At 45.7% G+C, this 19,331-nt stretch overlaps 1 protein-coding gene across 1 annotated transcript in view; it reads left to right on the top strand.

Annotated features, from left to right (window-relative positions):
* Window positions 1-19,331, top strand: part of DPY19L3 (dpy-19 like C-mannosyltransferase 3) — a 98,391-nt gene that overhangs the window by 18,201 nt on the left and 60,859 nt on the right. The window contains exons 4-8 of the mRNA XM_082270645.1: window positions 5,801-5,891; window positions 7,921-8,042; window positions 15,181-15,326; window positions 18,079-18,202; window positions 18,697-18,831. Of these exons, the coding sequence (XP_082126771.1) occupies window positions 5,801-5,891; window positions 7,921-8,042; window positions 15,181-15,326; window positions 18,079-18,202; window positions 18,697-18,831 (618 nt within the window). The remainder of the gene's footprint in view (window positions 1-5,800; window positions 5,892-7,920; window positions 8,043-15,180; window positions 15,327-18,078; window positions 18,203-18,696; window positions 18,832-19,331) is intronic.

Consider the following 19,331-nt stretch of genomic DNA (forward strand, 5'->3'; position numbering starts at 1 on the left):
CGTGCTTAAGCCCACCACTGTCAAAGTACCCCATTATCAGTGGATCCTACAAAATCCATAAAATGAAGAATAAATCCCACCTCTCTTAACCATGGGAGATACTCACTCATTACATGGGAGAAATGTGCTAGCTGCAGAAAACTGCCTAAACTACACTATAAAAGGACTCCTCCTATATCTGCTTACTAGTGGGTACTAATAACAAAGTACTGGTGTGGGACAGTGGGGTGCTCTACCCCAGGAGTCTGTTTAGGTCTCAGTGTGTAACAGACAAAGGGTTGGGGGGTCACTACTGAGTTGGGGATCAGTAAATCTGGGGGTTACTACTGAGCAAGAATCAGCAGAGCTGGGGGACTGGAGCAGGAGAAACTATTAGATGTCACTCACAGCATAGGAGCAATATAATGGGAGGTGAACTGGAAGCATAGACAGAGGAGGATCAGCAAACCAGAGGATAAGCACAGCTGGGGGTTACTACTGAGTTGGGGATCAGCAGACCTAGGGGTTACTACTAAGCAGGTATCAGCAGAGCTGGGGGATCAGAGCAGGAGAAACTATTAGATGTCACACGCAGCATAGGAGCAATATAGTGAGGCTCGGTTCACATTTATGCGATGCGGGAAGGCTGCGAATTCGCAGCCTGTTCCCGCATCGCACACGCACCCCCGGCAGTTCACACTGCCATATGCGACACGCTGGGGGTGTCAATGTAATCTTAACGACACCCCCAGTTTGATCGCATATCGCAGTGCGATCGTGCAGTTCGCACAGGATCGGATCGCACAAGTGTGAACCACTGTGCGATCCGATCCTGATGCGGCTGCAAAAATGCCTCCTGTGCGTGTTTGCTGCGGGTGCGATGCGAATTTAGCCATACAAACTGTATGGCTAAACTTGCACCGCACAGCTGATCGCATGTAATGTCGGAGCAGTGCGCTCCGACATTACATGCGAACCCGGCACTCGCACAAATGTGAACCGGGGCTGAGAGGTGAATTGGAAGCATAGACAGAGGAGGATCAGCAAACCAGAGGATAAGCACAGCTGGGGGTTACTACTGAGTTGGGGATCAGCAGACCTGGGGGTTACTACTAAGCAAGGATCAGCAGAGCTGGGGGATCGGAGCAGGAGAAACTACTATATGTCACTCGCAGCATGGGAGCAATATAGTGGGAGGTGAACTGGGAGTGGAGAGGGAGGAGGATCAGCAGAGCTGGGGGTTACTATTGAGCAAGGGGGATCAGTAGAGTGTGGAGTTACTACTAAGTGGGGAAACAACAAAGCTGGGGGGTACTAATAAGTTGGGACCTGCTTAATGAGGCTACTATTGAGCTGGGAATCTGCTGATGAGTGTACTAATGGGCTGGGGATCTGCTGAATGAGAGTACTAATGACCTGGGGATCTGCTGAATGAGAGTACTAATGGGCTGGGGATCTGCTGAATGAGAGTACTAATGACCTGGGGATCTGCTGAATGAGAGTACTAATGAGCTGGGGATCTGCTGAATGAGAGTACTAATGAGCTGGGGATCTGCTGAATGAGAGTACTAATGAGCTGGGGATCTGCTGAATGAGAGTACTAATGACCTGGGGATCTGCTGAATGAGAGTACTAATGAGCTGGGGATCTGCTGAATGAGAGTACTAATGAGCTGGGGATCTGCTGAATGAGAGTACTAATGAGCTGGGGATCTGCTGAATGAGAGTACTAATGACCTGGGGATCTGCTGAATGAGAGTACTAATGAGCTGGGGATCTGCTGAATGAGAGTACTAATGAGCTGGGGATCTGCTGAATGAGAGTACTAATGAGCTGGGGATCTGCTGATGAGAGTACTAATGAGCTGGGGAATCTGCTGAATGAGAGTACTAATGAGCTGGGGATCTGCTGAATGAGAGTACTAATGACCTGGGAATCTGCTGAATGAGAGTATTAATGAGCTGAGGATCTGCTGAATGAGAGTACTAATGAGCTGGGGATCTGCTGAATGAGTGTACTAATGACCTGGGAATCTGCTGAATGAGAGTACTAATGACCTGGGAATCTGCTGAATGAGAGTACTAATGAGCTGGGGATCTGCTGAATGAGAGTACTAATGAGCTGGGGATCTGCTGAATGAGAGTACTAATGGGCTGGGGATCTGCTGAATGAGCGTACTAATGACCTGGGAATCTGCTGAATGAGAGTACTAATGAGCGGGGGGATCTGCTGAATGAGAGTACTAATGAGCTGGGGATCTGCTGAATGAGAGTACTAATGAGCTGGGAATCTGCTGAATGAGACTGCTAATGACCTGGGAATCTGCTGAATGAGACTACTAATGAGCTGGGAATCTGCTGAATGAGCGTACTAATGAGTTGGGGATCGGATAAATGAGAGTACTAATGACCTGGGAATCTGCTGAATGAGAGTACTAATGAGCTGGGGAATCTGCTGAATGAGAGTACTAATGGGCTGGGGATCTGCTGAATGAGAGTACTAATGAGCTGGGGAATCTGCTGAATGAGAGTACTAATGGGCTGGGGATCTGCTGAATGAGAGTACTAATGAGCTGGGGATCTGCTGATGAGAGTACTAATGAGCTGGGAATCTGCTGAATGAGAGTACTAATGAGCTGGGAATCTGCTGAATGAGACTACTAATGAGCTGGGAATCTGCTGAATGAGAGTACTAATGAGCTGGGGATCTGCTGATGAGAGTACTAATGAGCTGGGAATCTGCTGAATGAGACTACTAATGAGCTGGGGGATCTGCTGATGAGACTACTAATGAGCTGGGGAATCTGCTGAATGAGAGTACTAATGAGCTGGGGATCTGCTGAATGAGAGTACTAATGAGCTGGGGATCTGCTGATGAGAGTACTAATGAGCTGGGAATCTGCTGAATGAGACTACTAATGAGCTGGGAATCTGCTGAATGAGACTACTAATGACCTGGGAATCTGCTGAATGAGAGTACTAATGAGCTGGGGATCTGCTGAATGAGAGTACTAATGAGCTGGGGATCTGCTGAATGAGAGTACTAATGAGCTGGGGATCTGCTGAATGAGAGTACTAATGACCTGGGGATCTGCTGAATGAGAGTACTAATGAGCTGGGGATCTGCTGAATGAGAGTACTAATGAGCTGGGGATCTGCTGAATGAGAGTACTAATGAGCTGGGGATCTGCTGATGAGAGTACTAATGAGCTGGGGAATCTGCTGAATGAGAGTACTAATGAGCTGGGGATCTGCTGAATGAGAGTACTAATGACCTGGGAATCTGCTGAATGAGAGTATTAATGAGCTGGGGATCTGCTGAATGAGAGTACTAATGAGCTGGGGATCTGCTGAATGAGCGTACTAATGACCTGGGAATCTGCTGAATGAGAGTACTAATGACCTGGGAATCTGCTGAATGAGAGTACTAATGAGCTGGGGATCTGCTGAATGAGAGTACTAATGAGCTGGGGATCTGCTGAATGAGAGTACTAATGGGCTGGGGATCTGCTGAATGAGCGTACTAATGACCTGGGAATCTGCTGAATGAGAGTACTAATGAGCGGGGGGATCTGCTGAATGAGAGTACTAATGAGCTGGGGATCTGCTGAATGAGAGTACTAATGAGCTGGGAATCTGCTGAATGAGACTACTAATGAGCTGGGAATCTGCTGAATGAGCGTACTAATGAGTTGGGGATCGGATAAATGAGAGTACTAATGACCTGGGAATCTGCTGAATGAGAGTACTAATGAGCTGGGGAATCTGCTGAATGAGAGTACTAATGGGCTGGGGATCTGCTGAATGAGAGTACTAATGAGCTGGGGAATCTGCTGAATGAGAGTACTAATGGGCTGGGGATCTGCTGAATGAGAGTACTAATGAGCTGGGGATCTGCTGATGAGAGTACTAATGAGCTGGGAATCTGCTGAATGAGAGTACTAATGAGCTGGGAATCTGCTGAATGAGACTACTAATGAGCTGGGAATCTGCTGAATGAGAGTACTAATGAGCTGGGGATCTGCTGATGAGAGTACTAATGAGCTGGGAATCTGCTGAATGAGACTACTAATGAGCTGGGGGATCTGCTGATGAGACTACTAATGAGCTGGGGAATCTGCTGAATGAGAGTACTAATGAGCTGGGGATCTGCTGAATGAGAGTACTAATGAGCTGGGGATCTGCTGATGAGAGTACTAATGAGCTGGGAATCTGCTGAATGAGACTACTAATGAGCTGGGAATCTGCTGAATGAGACTACTAATGACCTGGGAATCTGCTGAATGAGATTACTAATGAGCTGGGGATCTGCTGAATGAGAGTACTAATGAGCTGGGGATCTGCTGATGAGAGTACTAATGAGCTGGGAATCTGCTGAATGAGACTACTAATGAGCTGGGAATCTGCTGAATGAGACTACTAATGACCTGGGAATCTGCTGAATGAGCGTACTAATGAGTTGGGGATCGGATAAATGAGAGTACTAATGACCTCTGAATCTGCTGAATGAGAGTACTAATGAGCTGGGGAATCTGCTGAATGAGAGTACTAATGGGCTGGGGATCTGCTGAATGAGAGTACTAATGAGCTGGGGATCTGCTGATGAGAGTACTAATGAGCTGGGAATCTGCTGAATGAGAGTACTAATGAGCTGGGAATCTGCTGAATGAGAGTACTAATGAGCTGGGGATCTGCTGATGAGAGTACTAATGAGCTGGGAATCTGCTGAATGAGACTACTAATGAGCTGGGGGATCTGCTGATGAGACTACTAATGAGCTGGGGAATCTGCTGAATGAGAGTACTAATGAGCTGGGGATCTGCTGAATGAGAGTACTAATGAGCTGGGGATCTGCTGATGAGAGTACTAATGAGCTGGGAATCTGCTGAATGAGACTACTAATGAGCTGGGAATCTGCTGAATGAGACTACTAATGACCTGGGAATCTGCTGAATGAGATTACTAATGAGCTGGGGATCTGCTGAATGAGCGTACTAATGAGCTGGGAATCTGCTGAATGAGAGTACTAATGAGCTGGGGATCTGCTGAATGAGCGTACTAATGAGCTGGGAATCTGCTGAATGAGAGTACTAATGAGCTGGGGATCTGCTGAATGAGAGTACTAATGAGCTGGGGATCTGCTGAATGAGCGTACTAATGAGCTGGGGATCTCCTGAATGAGAGTACTAATGAGTTGGGGATCTGCTGAATGAGAGTACTAATGAGCTGGGGATCTGCTGAATGAGAGTACTAATGAGCTGGGGATCTGCTGAATGAGCGTACTAATGAGCTGGGGATCTCCTGAATGAGAGTACTAATGAGTTGGGGATCTGCTAAATGAGACTACTAATGAGCTGGGGATCTGCTGAATGAGAGTACTAATGGGCTGGGGATCTGCTGAATGAGAGTACTAATGAGCTGGGAATCTGCTGAATGAGAGTACTAATGAGCTGGGGATCTGCTGAATGAGAGTACTAATGAGCTGGGGATCTGCTGAATGAGAGTACTAATGAGCTGGGAATCTGCTGAATGAGAGTACTAATGAGCGGGGGGATCTGCTGAATGAGACTACTAATGAGCTGGGGATCTGCTGAGTGGGGGGTACTACTGAGCTGGGGCTCTACTTTGCCCTTTTAAAACAAAGAGAAAATCAACACACACAAGGCCTTTGTAAAGCTTCATTAACGTTTCAAAAAAGCATCAGAAACACATAAAAATGTTGAATCGGTAGGCACTTTAAGCAAGTGTCCTAAATGAGATGCGTTGTTATGGTCGGGGTACAGATTGTAGGTAACCATCCTGTTTTTTCTTCTCATTGTTCAGGAGGTGGAGAGAGAAATCTCATTCAGGACAGAGTGCGGACTGTATTATTCTTACTATAAGCAAGTGCTCCACGCCCCATCCATTGCTCAAGGTACTCTCTATGTCTTATGCTTTATGCACACAGGTATGTTGGGATGTGCACATGGGGGTCTTCTACTACAGCACAGGGACACTCCAAGATACAGATGGGAGGAGGACACAGGAGCACACAGATAGCGAAGGTACTCATGGACCCAGGCAGCAGGGAATACACAAAGGAGGCATTTTAGTTCTGGAAAGGGTTGGGACTCAGAAGACGTGGAGAAAACAGGCAGTCAGGATGAAGGGGAAAGACAGGAAGCATGGGGGGGCTCAGCTGAGGCCTAGCGACCTGTTGTTTAAAAGCTGAGTCATGTGACACCTGGCCCTTTAACCACTTTTGGACCAGAAGATTTTCCACCCAAATGTGGAACTTCTGCTCATTTGCTTCCCCCCCCCCCCTCCGGTGCCACATTTGGCACCTTTCAGGGGGGAGGGGGGAATGGGTACCTGTTTTTGACAGGTACCATTCCCCACTTCCTGGAAACGGCGCCGCGGCGAAGTTTGGCCCCCTCCTCCTACCCTCCGACTCCGAGCCAATCCGAATGCGCAGCGTGCTTTGCGCATGCGCAGTAGGGACCCGCCCGTAAAGCTGAAGGCTTCACTGCCGGGTTCCCTTATCGGCGATGGCGGCGGCAGCACCTGACAGCCGATGGAAACACAGATAGCGAAGGTACTCATCGGCTACGGTGCCGACATCGCTGGACTCCAGGACAGGTAAGTGTCCTAATATTAAAAGTCAGCAGCTACAGTATGTGTACAGTATGTGTACAGTATGTGTAGCTGCTGACTTTTAATTTTTGGACGGGGGGGGGGGGCGGAACTCCGCTTTAATGACCAGGCCATTTTTTGCGATTCGGCACTGCGTTACATAAAACAGACAATTGCGACGTTGTACCCAAATAAAATTGATGTCTTTTTTTTCCCACGAATAGAACTTTTTTTGGTGGTATTTGATCACCTCTGCGATTTTTATTTTTTCTGCTATAAACAAAAAAAGAGCAACAATTCTGAAAAATATAACTGCTATATTCTGCTATATAACATTCCCAATAAAAAAAATGTAGAAATCAAATGTTTTCATCATTTTAGGCCAATTTGTATTCTGCTACATATTTTTGGTAAAAAAAAAAAAAAAAATCACAATAAGTGCATATTGATTGGTTTGCGCAAAAGTTATCGCATCTATAAACTAGGGAAAAGATATTTATGTCATTTTTATTTTTTTACTAGTAATGGTGGCGATCAGCGTTTTTTTTGCGGGACTGCGACATTGCAGTGGACAGATCAGACCCCTAACTGACATTTTTGGACACTTTTGGGGGGACCAGTGACATTACTACAGTAATCAGTGCTAAAAATATGCACTGTCACTGTAATAATGACACTGGCAGGGAAGGGGTTAACCCTGTGGGGGATCAAGGGGTTAAATGTGAGCCTAGGGTAGTGATTCTAACTGTGGGGGGGGGGCGGGGCTTGTGAAATGACCATAGAGACATTCGATCCTATATAGAAGGATCATATGGTCTCTATGATCATCCCAGGGAGAAGAACGGTCAGCCGTGTTTACAACAGCCGACCGTCCTCTCTCGGCGGGGAACGATCGCGGGTGTCAGGCAGCAATCGGAGCCGCCTGCCCGCCGTATCGGCTTCCCCGCTGACGAGTGGGGGCGCGAGCGTGCCGGCACGGGGCGCGCTCGCCCCCTAGACTCCCGAGAGCGAGCGTAGTACAGCGATTTTCCTGGGAGCGGCTGCCTGCCGCAGTACATCTGCGGCGGGCGGGCGTAAACCGATTAAAAGTGCACAAAATACAAAAAATTTTCACAGAGGATATTGCACAACAATACTCAAGTATATTTGGATGTATATGAAACCAATCCGCTTCCAGGATTTTTTTCTATAAATTCCCCTCAATGTCTTTATTGGCCATAATAACCAATCACATTGCATTGCTTGATTTTTCTGCTGGAATGTGATTGGACAGCAAAGACACTTTCCTGTCCTCTGCATTGGCGAACCTTCTCTGTCTTTGTCTCCTGTAGGAATCACTGATTTAATCAATGACAACAGAACAGAGTCCATGAGGACCATCAATATTCTGGAGAGGATGAATGTGTACCAGGAGCTTCTCCTGGCTGTCATCTACAGAACCTTCAATCTTTGGGTGAGTCTTTTTGGATTTAGGAGTATATACTGTATGTGTATGAATTTCTTTTAAAGAGGATCTTCCACCTGTTAACCATGATATATCCACTTTTCTAATTATTTCCCTGCATGATATTAAAAAACACGTACTAGTTCATGAAATCCGAAGTAATCTCCCCTGGCGGATGACAGCTCCGTCTCCGCTTGCAGTGCAGAGAGGGAGGTGTCACAGCCCCCGCTGCTCTCTATGGGGGATCGGATGAGAGCGGACCGCCTGTCCGCTCTCACCCGATCCGATCCGATTACTGAACGGATGGAAAAATAGGGTTTCCATCCGTCCAGATTTCACGCACAGGATCGGATGCGGATGGCAGCGGGTGTCAGCGGAGGTGTCTCCGCTGACATCCGCTGCCCCATAGAGATGCATGGAGGATCCGATCAGATCCGCCTAAAAAACTGACAGGCGGATCTGATCGGATCGCCCGTGTGAAAGAGCCCTTAGTTTGCACACATTTGCAAATATCTGCGTCAGCTGCAGCAGCCATGCCATGGCACCCCAGTGTATTGCAGTCTCAACCAGTTCTGGACCGGAAGGATTTGCCCCCTTAATGACCAGGCCATTTTTTTTGTGAATCGGCACCGCGTTAACGGAAAATTGTGCGGTCGTGCGATGCTGTACCCAAATAAAATTGATGCCTTTTTTTCCCACAAATATTTCCCACAAATAGAGATTTCTTTTGGTGGTATTTGGTCACCTCTGCAATTTTTATTTTTTATTTTTTGCGCTATAAGCAAAAAAAAATGCGACAATTTTCGGAAAAAAAAACTATTTTTTACTTTCTGCTATCTCATAAAAAAAAAATAAAAAAAATGTCAAAATCTAATTTTCTCATCATTTTAGGCCAATTTGTATTCTGCTACATATTTTTGGTAAAAAAAAAATCGCAATAAGCGTATTTTGATTGGTTTGCGCAAAAGTTATTGCGTCTACTAACTACGGGAAAGATATAAGTGTACAGTAATCCCCCGCTCCATCGCAGTTCAGTTTTTGCGGTCTCGGTATATTGCGTTTTTTTTTTTTGTAATGTTATTTTACTATATAAATCATTGAAAATGAAATATTTTTGTGTTTTCCATAGCTCTTGCTCTGTCTCTTAGTATCTTTTATGTGTTTAAATGAGTTTCTATTGTTAAAAGTGTGTTTAAAGACCTTAAAATGCTTTTACACGTACAGTGACAGTAAAAAAACATGCCTACAATGCATTTTAATAGGGTTTTTCTATTTCGCGGAATTTCACTTTTCGCGGCTGGGTCCGGAACGTAACCCCCGCAATGGAGGGGGGTTTACTGTATATTGATTGGTTTGTCTACAAACTAGGGGAAATTTTTTTATTTTTTTTACTAGTAATGGTGGCGATCTTTTTAGCGGGACTGTGACATTGCGGCGGACAGATTGGACACCTAAATTACATTTTTGACACTTTTGGGGGGTACCAGTGACATTACTACATTAATCAGTGCTAAAAATATGCATTGTTACTGTAATAATGACACTGGCAGGGAAGGGGTTAAGAATGGACGCGCACCCCTAATCGCGGTCCCGTGAAGCGAAGTACAGGTACGTCATTTCGCGGGAATGAGCCGACCTGACGCAGTATATGTACGGCAGCTGGTGGGCAAGTGGTTAGAGTAGAACTATAGGCAAAACGTCTTTTACATTTTGGACAGAGTAAGGGAGGGTTATAACCCCTTTTAGATTTTTTGTCCGCCATCTGTGTCCCATTGGGGAGATTTCCCTTCACTTCCTGTCCCAAAGCCAAACAGGAAGTGAGAGGAAATCCCTGCAAATGAAAATAATTCCTTGGGGACCCCCCAGGTCACCAAAACTAGTCTCCCCATTGGAAGATTTCCCCTCGATTACTTTTCTGGGGACAACCCAAAATTTGGGATTTTCTTTTATTTTTCTTTTATTTTCAATGATAATGGTAAACAGGACAAATAGGGTGAATCTCCCTGACGAAGGAACAGGCAGCAATAAAAACTGACAGGGGTTCTAATCAGAGCTGAAACAACGAATCGATTAATCGATTATGAAAATAGTTGTCAACTATTTTCGTAATCGATTAATCGGTCAGCTGATTAGTTGTCCTGCATACAGAATGCATTATTTGTTTACATATCGGAAAATACAGTGCAACACACATACAGCTCATTACACTGTCCTTACATGTATGTCGATGGCAGAGAACTTGTGAATGTGTGAGGAGCAATGCCTCATGGGAAATGTAGTCCTGGGCAAGAGAAGGAACCAAGTGATTCTAAAGGCAGAGGTTTTTTTTACCTTGCTATAGGGACATTCTGTACAGTACTATACTTTGCTGCTTCCTATAGGGGCACTTTGAAGGCAGGAGGGGCCAGACTCTGTCTCAGAGTGGATTAAATATCCAACTATATACCGTATATACTCGAGTATAAGCCGAGTTTTTCAGCACATTTTTTTGTGCTGAAAACATCCCCCTCGGCTTATACTCAAGTCAAGAAAAAAAAAAAAAAAGTTCCCGGCCGCTCCGACGTGCTGAAGCTTTAAAAATGGCGCCGCCCGGCGCAAACATGTCACCGCGCACGCGCCGCCGCCGCTCAGGAGAGTCCGGGAATAGCCGAAAGTATACGAGCGGCGGCGGTGCGTGCGCAATGACGTGTCGGCGCCAGGCGGCGCCATTTTTAAAATGAAGGCGCCTCTGGAACAGGTAAGTGAAACGGCTGCACTACCTGCCATTATGCAGGGCTGCGGGCATACTACAAGGGATGCAGTGCTGCGGGCATGGTCCACCTGTACCATGCCCACAGCACTGCATCTCCTGTAGTATGCCCACAACGCCGGATCCTCTTGTACCAGGCCAGTCACCCTGCATTCTCCTGTACCATGCCAGTACCCTGCATTCTCCTGTACCATGCCAGTACCCTGCATTCTCCTGTACCATGCCAGTACCCTGCATTCTCCTGTACCATGCCAGTACCCTGCATTCTCCTGTACCATGCCAGTACCCTGCATTCTCCTGCACCATGCCAGTACCCTGCATTCTCCTGTACCATGCCAGTACCCTGCATTCTCCTGTACCATGCCAGTACCCTGCATTCTCCTGTACCATGCCAGTACCCTGCATTCTCCTGTACCATGCCAGTACCCTGCATTCTCCTGTACCATGCCAGTACCCTGCATTCTCCTGTACCATGCCAGTACCCTGCATTCTCCTGCACCATGCCAGTACCCTGCATTCTCCTGCACCATGCCAGTACCCTGCATTCTCCTGTACCATGCCAGTACCCTGCATTCTCCTGTACCATGCCAGTCACCCTGCATTCTCCTGTACCATGCCAGTACTCTGCATTCTCTTGTACCATGCCAGTACCCTGCATTCTCCTGTACCATGCCAGTACTCTGCATTCTCTTGTACCTTGCCAGTACTCTGCATTCTCTTGTACCTTGCCAGTACCCTGCATTCTCCTGTACCATGCCAGTACCCTGCATTCTCCTGTACCATGCCAGTACTCTGCATTCTCCTGTACCATGCCAGTACCCTGCATTCTCCTGTACCATGCCAGTACCCTGCATTCTCCTGTACCATGCCAGTACTCTGCATTCTCCTGTACCATGCCAGTACCCTGCATTCTCCTGTACCATGCCAGTACCCTGCATTCTCCTGTACCATGCCAGTACCCTGCATTCTCCTGTACCATGCCAGTCACCCTGCATTCTCCTGTACCATGCAAGTACTCTGCATTCTCTTGTACCATGCCAGTACCCTGCATTCTCCTGTACCATGCCAGTCACCCTGCATTCTCCTTCTCCTGTACCATGCCAGTACTCTGCATTCTCTTGTACCATGCCAGTACCCTGCATTCTCCTGTACCATGCCAGTCACCCTGCATTCTCCTGTACCATGCCAGTACTCTGCATTCTCCTGTACCATGCCAGTACTCTGCATTCTCCTGCACCATGCCAGTACCCTGCATTCTCCTGTACCATGCCAGTACCCTGCATTCTCCTGTACCATGCCAGTACCCTGCATTCTCTTGTACCATGCCAGTACCCTGCATTCTCTTGTACCATGCCAGTACCCTGCATTCTCCTGTACCATGCCAGTACCCTGCATTCTCTTGTACCATGCCAGTACCCTGCATTCTCTTGTACCATGCCAGTACCCTGCATTCTCCTGTACCATGCCCGCCGCCCTGCATTCTCCTGCACCATGCCAGTCACCCTGCATTCTCCTGTACCATGCCCGCCGCCCTGCATTCTCACCCTAGGCTTATACTCGAGTCAATCATTTTTCCCATCTTTTTGTGGTAAAAGTAGGGGCCTCGGCTTATACTCGGGTCGGCTTATACTCGAGTATATACGGTAGCTGGATATTTATATTTACCACTGCATATAGATATTCAAGAATATTAACTAAATTATACACCAACCTTTTTTTTTTTTTGGAGGTTTTTATCCGATTAGTCGATTAATCGAAACAATAATCGGCCAACTAATCGATTATGAAAATAATCGTTAGTTGCAGCCCTAGTTCTAATCCCTTTCCATGCTATCCAAAACTAACTTGCCTTTAGTTATTCTTTAACTCTACAATTTTGAGAGTCCCCTGTATTGGAGCACATATGTAATAACGGATAGATTAAGACTGCAATTTTTCCCCCGAATTACCCCTTTAAAACCAAAGCCCCCAACCCTTATACTCCCCTCACTGCTCTATATATCCTTTATCGAAGCCAGGAGTAAAGCCCTGTATAAGCTTTATAGTGGAGCTTACACAGGTTTGATGACATCATTCAGGCCACTCTGACCTAGAAGCAAAGGTGATTCCAAAGCCTCAAGGTTTTTAAAAAACCTTCTCTGCTGCAGGATCCACCCCAGCCCCCCACCCTTCATTCTTACCCAAGCCTGATCTGATCCAGCGATATGCACCAGAGCTGTCACCGCTGTCTCCCTCCTCATTGGGCAGATTGATAGCAGCATTGGCTCACGCTGCTGTCAATCAAATGCTGTAATGAGGGAGCGGGGCAAAGTTGCCCAGTCTGTATCAATAGATGCAGACTGGGCGGCTCAGAAGCACGAATGCCCCAATGGCAAGCGACTTTCAATGGGGGCACACCCTGAAGAGGAGGGGCTTGGAGCGCTGGTGAGGGACCCCAGAAAAGGAGGATCAGGGATGCTCTGTGAAAAACCATTACACAGAGCAGGTAAGTATAACATGTTTATTATTTTACTGAAAAACAAAAATGAAGGCTTAAAGTGATTGTAAAGCTTTCATTTTTTTTCATTACAATAACAACATGTTATGCTTACCTGCTCTGTGTAATGATTTTGCACAGAGCAGCCTGGATCCTCCTTTTCCCAGGTCCCACCCTGGCACTCCTGGCTCCTCCCCCCTGTTGGGTGCTTGCTATGAGGGCCCGAGCCGAGCTGCTGCTCTGTGTGTCCATTCACATACAGAGCAATGGTTCGGCCCCTACCCCTCCGCCTCCCGATTGGCAATCACAGCCAGTGAGACAATCAGGAGCGCAAGACCCCGGAGGGGCAAGGCTCTCAAGGACATCACTGGATCGAGAGGGGGCTTGGGTAAGTATTGGGGGGTGGGTGCCTGCACACATACGGTTTTTTTTTATCTTCGAATTAATGCATGAAGGTAACAAACCTTGTGCCTTTATAACTACTTTAATGTTACTTTAAGGAGCATCAGGTGAAGTGACAGAGTCAGGGCTCCACCCTGAACTCTCCTGAGAATGCCTTAGAGATTGCCATCTTTGTGATCAAGCCCCTGTTGGGTGAAACATTAGGGAGGAGTAGTCCCTAAGTGGGGCTGTAGTGTGCTTTGTGTTTTCCTATAAAGAGTGGCACCACATCATTGTGTGGCACTTCTCTCTGCAACATTTAGGATCTAACCCCCAGTGTTGGAAAAAGAGGGTGAAGGGGGGCCTGTGATGTCAGCCAACCAGTCCAAAGACACCTGGAAAAAGAGATTGTACTGTATATTGAATTCCAGCTGAATACCCTGTATGGCATTTTTGTATAGTTACATTGGTTCAAGTGTGTATGTGCACTACCTATGGGATCCCCTGGAGATAGGGGGCTAGAAGGGGTGATCCTCTTGAAGATTGGAGGCTAGAAGTGGTGCTCTACTGGAGGTTGGGAGTTAGAAGGGGCACTCTATTGGAAGTGAGGGGCTAGAAGTAGTGTGCCACTGGAGGTTACTAGCTAGAAGGAGTGTCCTACTGAAGCTGGGGGGGGGGGGGGGGGAATACAAGGGGTGCCCTACTTGAGGTGGGGGGGCTAGAAGGATTCCCTACTGGAAGTGAGTAGCTAGAAGGAGTGCCCTACTGGAGGTGGAGGGGGCTAGAGGGGCTGCCCTAATTGAGATGGGAGGCTAGAAGTAATGCTCTACTGGAAAAGGGGGGCTAGAAGGGGTGCTTTGTTGGAGGTCAGAGGCTAGAAAGGGTGCTGTACTGGAGGTTGAAGGTTAGAAGTTGTGCTGTACTGGAGGCTGGAAACGGCGAGGGGACTTTAGTCAACGGTTAGGCTTTAAAGTGGTTCTAAAGCCAAAACTTTTTTTTGTACCTTAATTCATTCCCTGCATTAAAGTAAAAAAAAGTTTTACATCTTGCTGTCCTCCCTCACCTAACCTAAACACTTACCCGAGTCCTCAAGCAATCAAGGGACTCGTGCAGCAGCAGGACCCATTGGCTTCTGCTTCTGTCAGTCATGCTGTGAGGAGGAAGCAGGGGGCAGGGCCAAGCTGCCCTGTGTGTGTCTATAGAGCGTGGCTCAGGAGCAAGCACACACTGTGTGCCCCCATAGCAAGTGGCTTGCTTTGGGGGCACACAGAGAAGAGGAGGAGCCAAGATCGCCAGCAGGGGACTTCTGAAGGGCAGCTTTGAGGTTGCTCTGTGCAATACCATTGCACAGAGCAGGTGAATATAACATGTTTATTATTTTATTTTGAAAAAAAAAAAAAAAGTGCCTTTACTAACCCTTTAGGATATCATTGAAGTGTGAGGATTTTGCAAAGAGTCATTAACACTGCATTTGCCATTTCACAGAGCTTTACTGTTGCCTTTATTGCTGTCTTTTCATTGTGAAGTTGTCGTCCTTACAGAGCCTGCTGGATTCCGTCTATTTCTACATCTATACGCTGTTCGGGCTGCAGACGCTGTACGTGGCGGCTCTGTATATTAACAGCTGGCTGCTCAGTGGGACTTGGCTTTCTGGATCATTAGCGGCTCTATGGTACATTGTTAACAGGTAAAGTTCAATTCAGAATCGACATCTACAAGTCGTCAATGACAGGCGGCTAATGGTGTCATTTTATATGCATATCGCAGTAACGGGCCATGCGCTCGGCTCCCGCCAGCAGCTGCTCTGTGTACTGCGATGGCACCACTCTGAAACACTGCTTGCCTCTTGTATGCAGAGTTCACCCAGAGAAGCCTTTCAAAGGTTTTCATTCGCTTTTATAGGGCAATATTTTCCCCTTTCTACTCAATGTAAATAATCATATCGGGGTGTGTGCATGATTTTTTTTTTTTTTTCATTTTAATAAACCAGTTTAGTTTTTACACCTGTACATCCTTCTATGGATCCAACCAGTTTTTTATATGATCTGCCATGGGGCCCATTTGTTCGGAAATAACTTTGTCATTACTGAACTCTGGGCTACAGCATATGTTAAAACCAAAAAAATTCCCAGCTCAACGTACCGACCAGCCTGCAACCAACCGAACTATCCTAACAGAATGCGTGAGCCACCTGAAGACCAGGCATATCTCTGACACTTGTTGCTTACAAGTTAAAATAAGTATTTTTTTGCTAGAAAATTACTTAGAAAATTACTTAGAACCCCCAAATATTTTATATATATATATATATATATATATAATATATAAAATATTTGGGGGTTCTAAGTAATTTTCTAGCAAAAAATACTGATTTTGTCTTGACATATATATATATATATATATATATATATATATATATATATATATATATATATATATATATATATATATATATATATATATATATATATATATATATATATATATATATATATATATATATATATATTTTTTTTTTTTTCTTTTTTAGAAGAGACCCTAGACATAAAATGGCGGTCGTTACAATATTTTATGTCACACTGTATGGGGGCTTCAGTCTTTCTACGCAATTTTTTGGGAAAAAAATACACTTCAATGAATTAAAAAAAAAAAAGTAAAGTTGGCCCAATTTTGTTCTATACTGTGAAAGATGATGCTACGCAGAGTAAATAGATACTTAACATGACATGCTTTAAGATTGCGCACACTTGTGGAATAGCGACAAACTACTGTACTTTAAAAATCTCCATAGTCCACGCTTTAAAAAATGTTAACGATTGCCTGTTTAGAATAACAGAGGAGGTCTTGTGCTAGAATTATTTCTCCCGCTCTAATGATCGCAATGATATCTCACACGTGTAGTTTGAACACTGTTTGCGTTTACGGGTGCGACTTACGTATGCGTTTTCTTTGGCACAAAAGCATGGGGGCGCTTTTAAAAAAAATTGTTTCTTATTTATTTTATTTATTTTTTACACTGTCCCTTTTAAAAAAAAAAAAAAAGATCACTTTTATTGCTGTCACAAGCAATGTAAACATCCCTTGTGACAGCAATAGGCAGTGACAGGTACTCTTTATGGAGGGATCTGGGGTCTAATAAACCAAAACCCTCCTCTGCACTTGAAGTATTTAAAACGCCAAGATTGGCGTTTTTTATTACTTTGAATTTTTTAAAACTGTCTCTGTTGGCTTCCAAATAAACCGTCGCTTCCAGGTTACTACGTCTGAAACCAAACTGATTCTGGATTTGTTCAGGTCTCTGGCCAGCCGACGGACGTGCCGGCTGGTGGCTCGGGTCTCCTGGTGGGACGGGAGAGCCCGGATGAGCCGCGGAAGGTGGCGGTGGGGGGGGGGTGGATGGTCTCCTCCTGCTGCTTGTAGTAACAGCCGAGCGCCTGCTTAGCCGTATTAGTTGTTATTACAAGAAAGCCGACTGCTGGTACCAGGGTGATGCCTGCAGCTGCATATCATCCCGGTACAATCACTTGAAGCCAATGATGTACAGGTACGGGGTTTGGCGGCAAGTGGTTGTTACATGTTGGTTTCGTTTTCACACATTTGCAAATACATGCGTAAGCTGCAGAGCCACTTCACAGCATCCCAGAATTATCTGCAGTCCTAACTCTAAACTTTGAGAGCCTCCATAGTAGAAGCACATGCATTATAATAGATAGGCAGAGGGCAGGTGAGCCTGGAGGGAGGCCACCCCTCAAAAGCACAGGGGCGCACTGGACACCCAGCATATAGCACTATGGGAGTGAAGGTGTCCAGTGCTTCTCCTCACCAGTATTCCAACTGCCCCACCTATACCCGGCCTTTGCTGCAAGGCGCACCTGGAAGATGCATTTGGAGCAAAAAATACTTTTGAAAAACGGACCCCCCTGGCATTGCATGGGGTAAATGCTCATTATTCCTAGGGCGTAGAGGAAGAGGCTGTGTTACTAACCTTTAGGGCTGGTCCAAGACATTATGCTGCCTGGGCCCAAGAAGGAAATGCTGCCCCCCCCCCCAAAAAAATAAAAAATCATGCCCAACAAAAAGCCCCCACACCCATTATTTTATATAAATATAACAAGAAAATATTATATAAGCTGTCGTTCCTGCCAAACAACACCATTGCTGGAAACAATAATTTTTGATGAATTACAAGTTAACAAAAACAGGGATAAAGTGATCAATAAATCTATTTATTTAAATACTGGAGGCACCTTCTCTGTGTTTGGTGGTGGAGACCCTCGGCAGCTCATTCAGGCACTTCTCCAGCAACCTTTTCTTTTTTTTTTTCAGAGCAAAATTTTTGCAAAAGGTCTACATTTGAGCCAATCATTTCACACGGAAAGAATTATACCTTCATGGCCTGCGACAACTCTGATTTCTCTTTTGTTTTTTTAATTCTACAGAATTGACACCACGCGGGTAGAATTCACCATTCCTCTGAGAGAAAACTGGGCTCTGCCTTTTTTTGCTGTTCAGATTGCCACCATTTCCTATTTGCTTAGGCCGGACCTGACCAGAGTGAAGGAGGTAAGCGCTTGTCCGAGAGATGAGCACAGCGGTCTGTGGGACATTCTAGTCTTTTTTTTTTTTTTTAAAGCTGAATTCAGGCAACCGGCTAAATACACCATCCTGTAATTGGAAAGGTGATGAGAGAAGCAGAAGACCAATGAGCTTTTCTCTCTTGCATTCGTCTCTCTTCTTCTATCAGCATGCTCCTTGCATTGCAGCACAATTGATTGTCTACTTGTGCTGCTTCTCTCTCTCCCTGTCTGACCTCTGCTGTACAGGGGCTGCAAGACCAGTCCAAATTGGGAACTTTCATTGCTTGCATAAAAAAATACTTTAAATGATGTATTATTGATCATATAGCTGCCTGAAATTTTGCTTAAAAGATATAAAAAAAATAAAGCACACAAATGACCACTTTTTTTTAAATGCGATCTGAATGTTTTTGAGTTTGCTTTCTTTTCTAATGTCCATGAATATTTTTACATCTTCTTTAATTTCATGTTCCTCTCCAGAGACTGTCCCTTCTTGTAGTGTTCATTTCCTCGTTCCTCTTCAGTCTCACCTGGCAGTTCAACCAGTTTGTGTTACTCCTGCAAGGTTTGGTGCTGTTTGCCCTGGACTGCCTGGACTTGGTTCCGAGCCGCAAGGTAGGTCCGTGTGAATTAATCTGTCAGACTAACATAGCTGCGCATATTACTCAGCCAACTATGAAGCCTCACTGAGACCTGTAATAAAGGAATTCCCCAAAGTGACCGGTGTCAGTCACAGCTGCTGTGTCCTTTGTGGTGCACAAAACTTCCACAACCTGCTTGCCCATACTTGGATCAAAATTCAGCCAGTCCGCGTTGAACCGGCTGAATTTTGATACCTGTATGGCCAGCTTTAAACTAGTCTGTGAAGGGTGATGTGTACTGCAAACATATATGTAAGAGCATCTGGAAGAGAAAGGGTTTCTGCACAGAGCCCCGCTTTTTCCTTCCTGTGCACACTGAATCTGGGGACCTTAGGAATTCCCCTGCAAGCGGCAATTTCCATTTCATTTTGTGTCCGTTGTTTAGTAGAACGGATTTGTTGTGTCCTTACTGTATTCAGCAATATTGTGTGCAGTATTACCTACTTAAACAGAAGCAATAAGCCTAGCCCCCCT

The sequence above is a fragment of the Pelophylax lessonae genome (assembly GCF_965119305.1).
Source record: "Pelophylax lessonae genome assembly, chromosome: 10".
Lineage (NCBI taxonomy): Eukaryota > Metazoa > Chordata > Amphibia > Anura > Ranidae > Pelophylax > Pelophylax lessonae.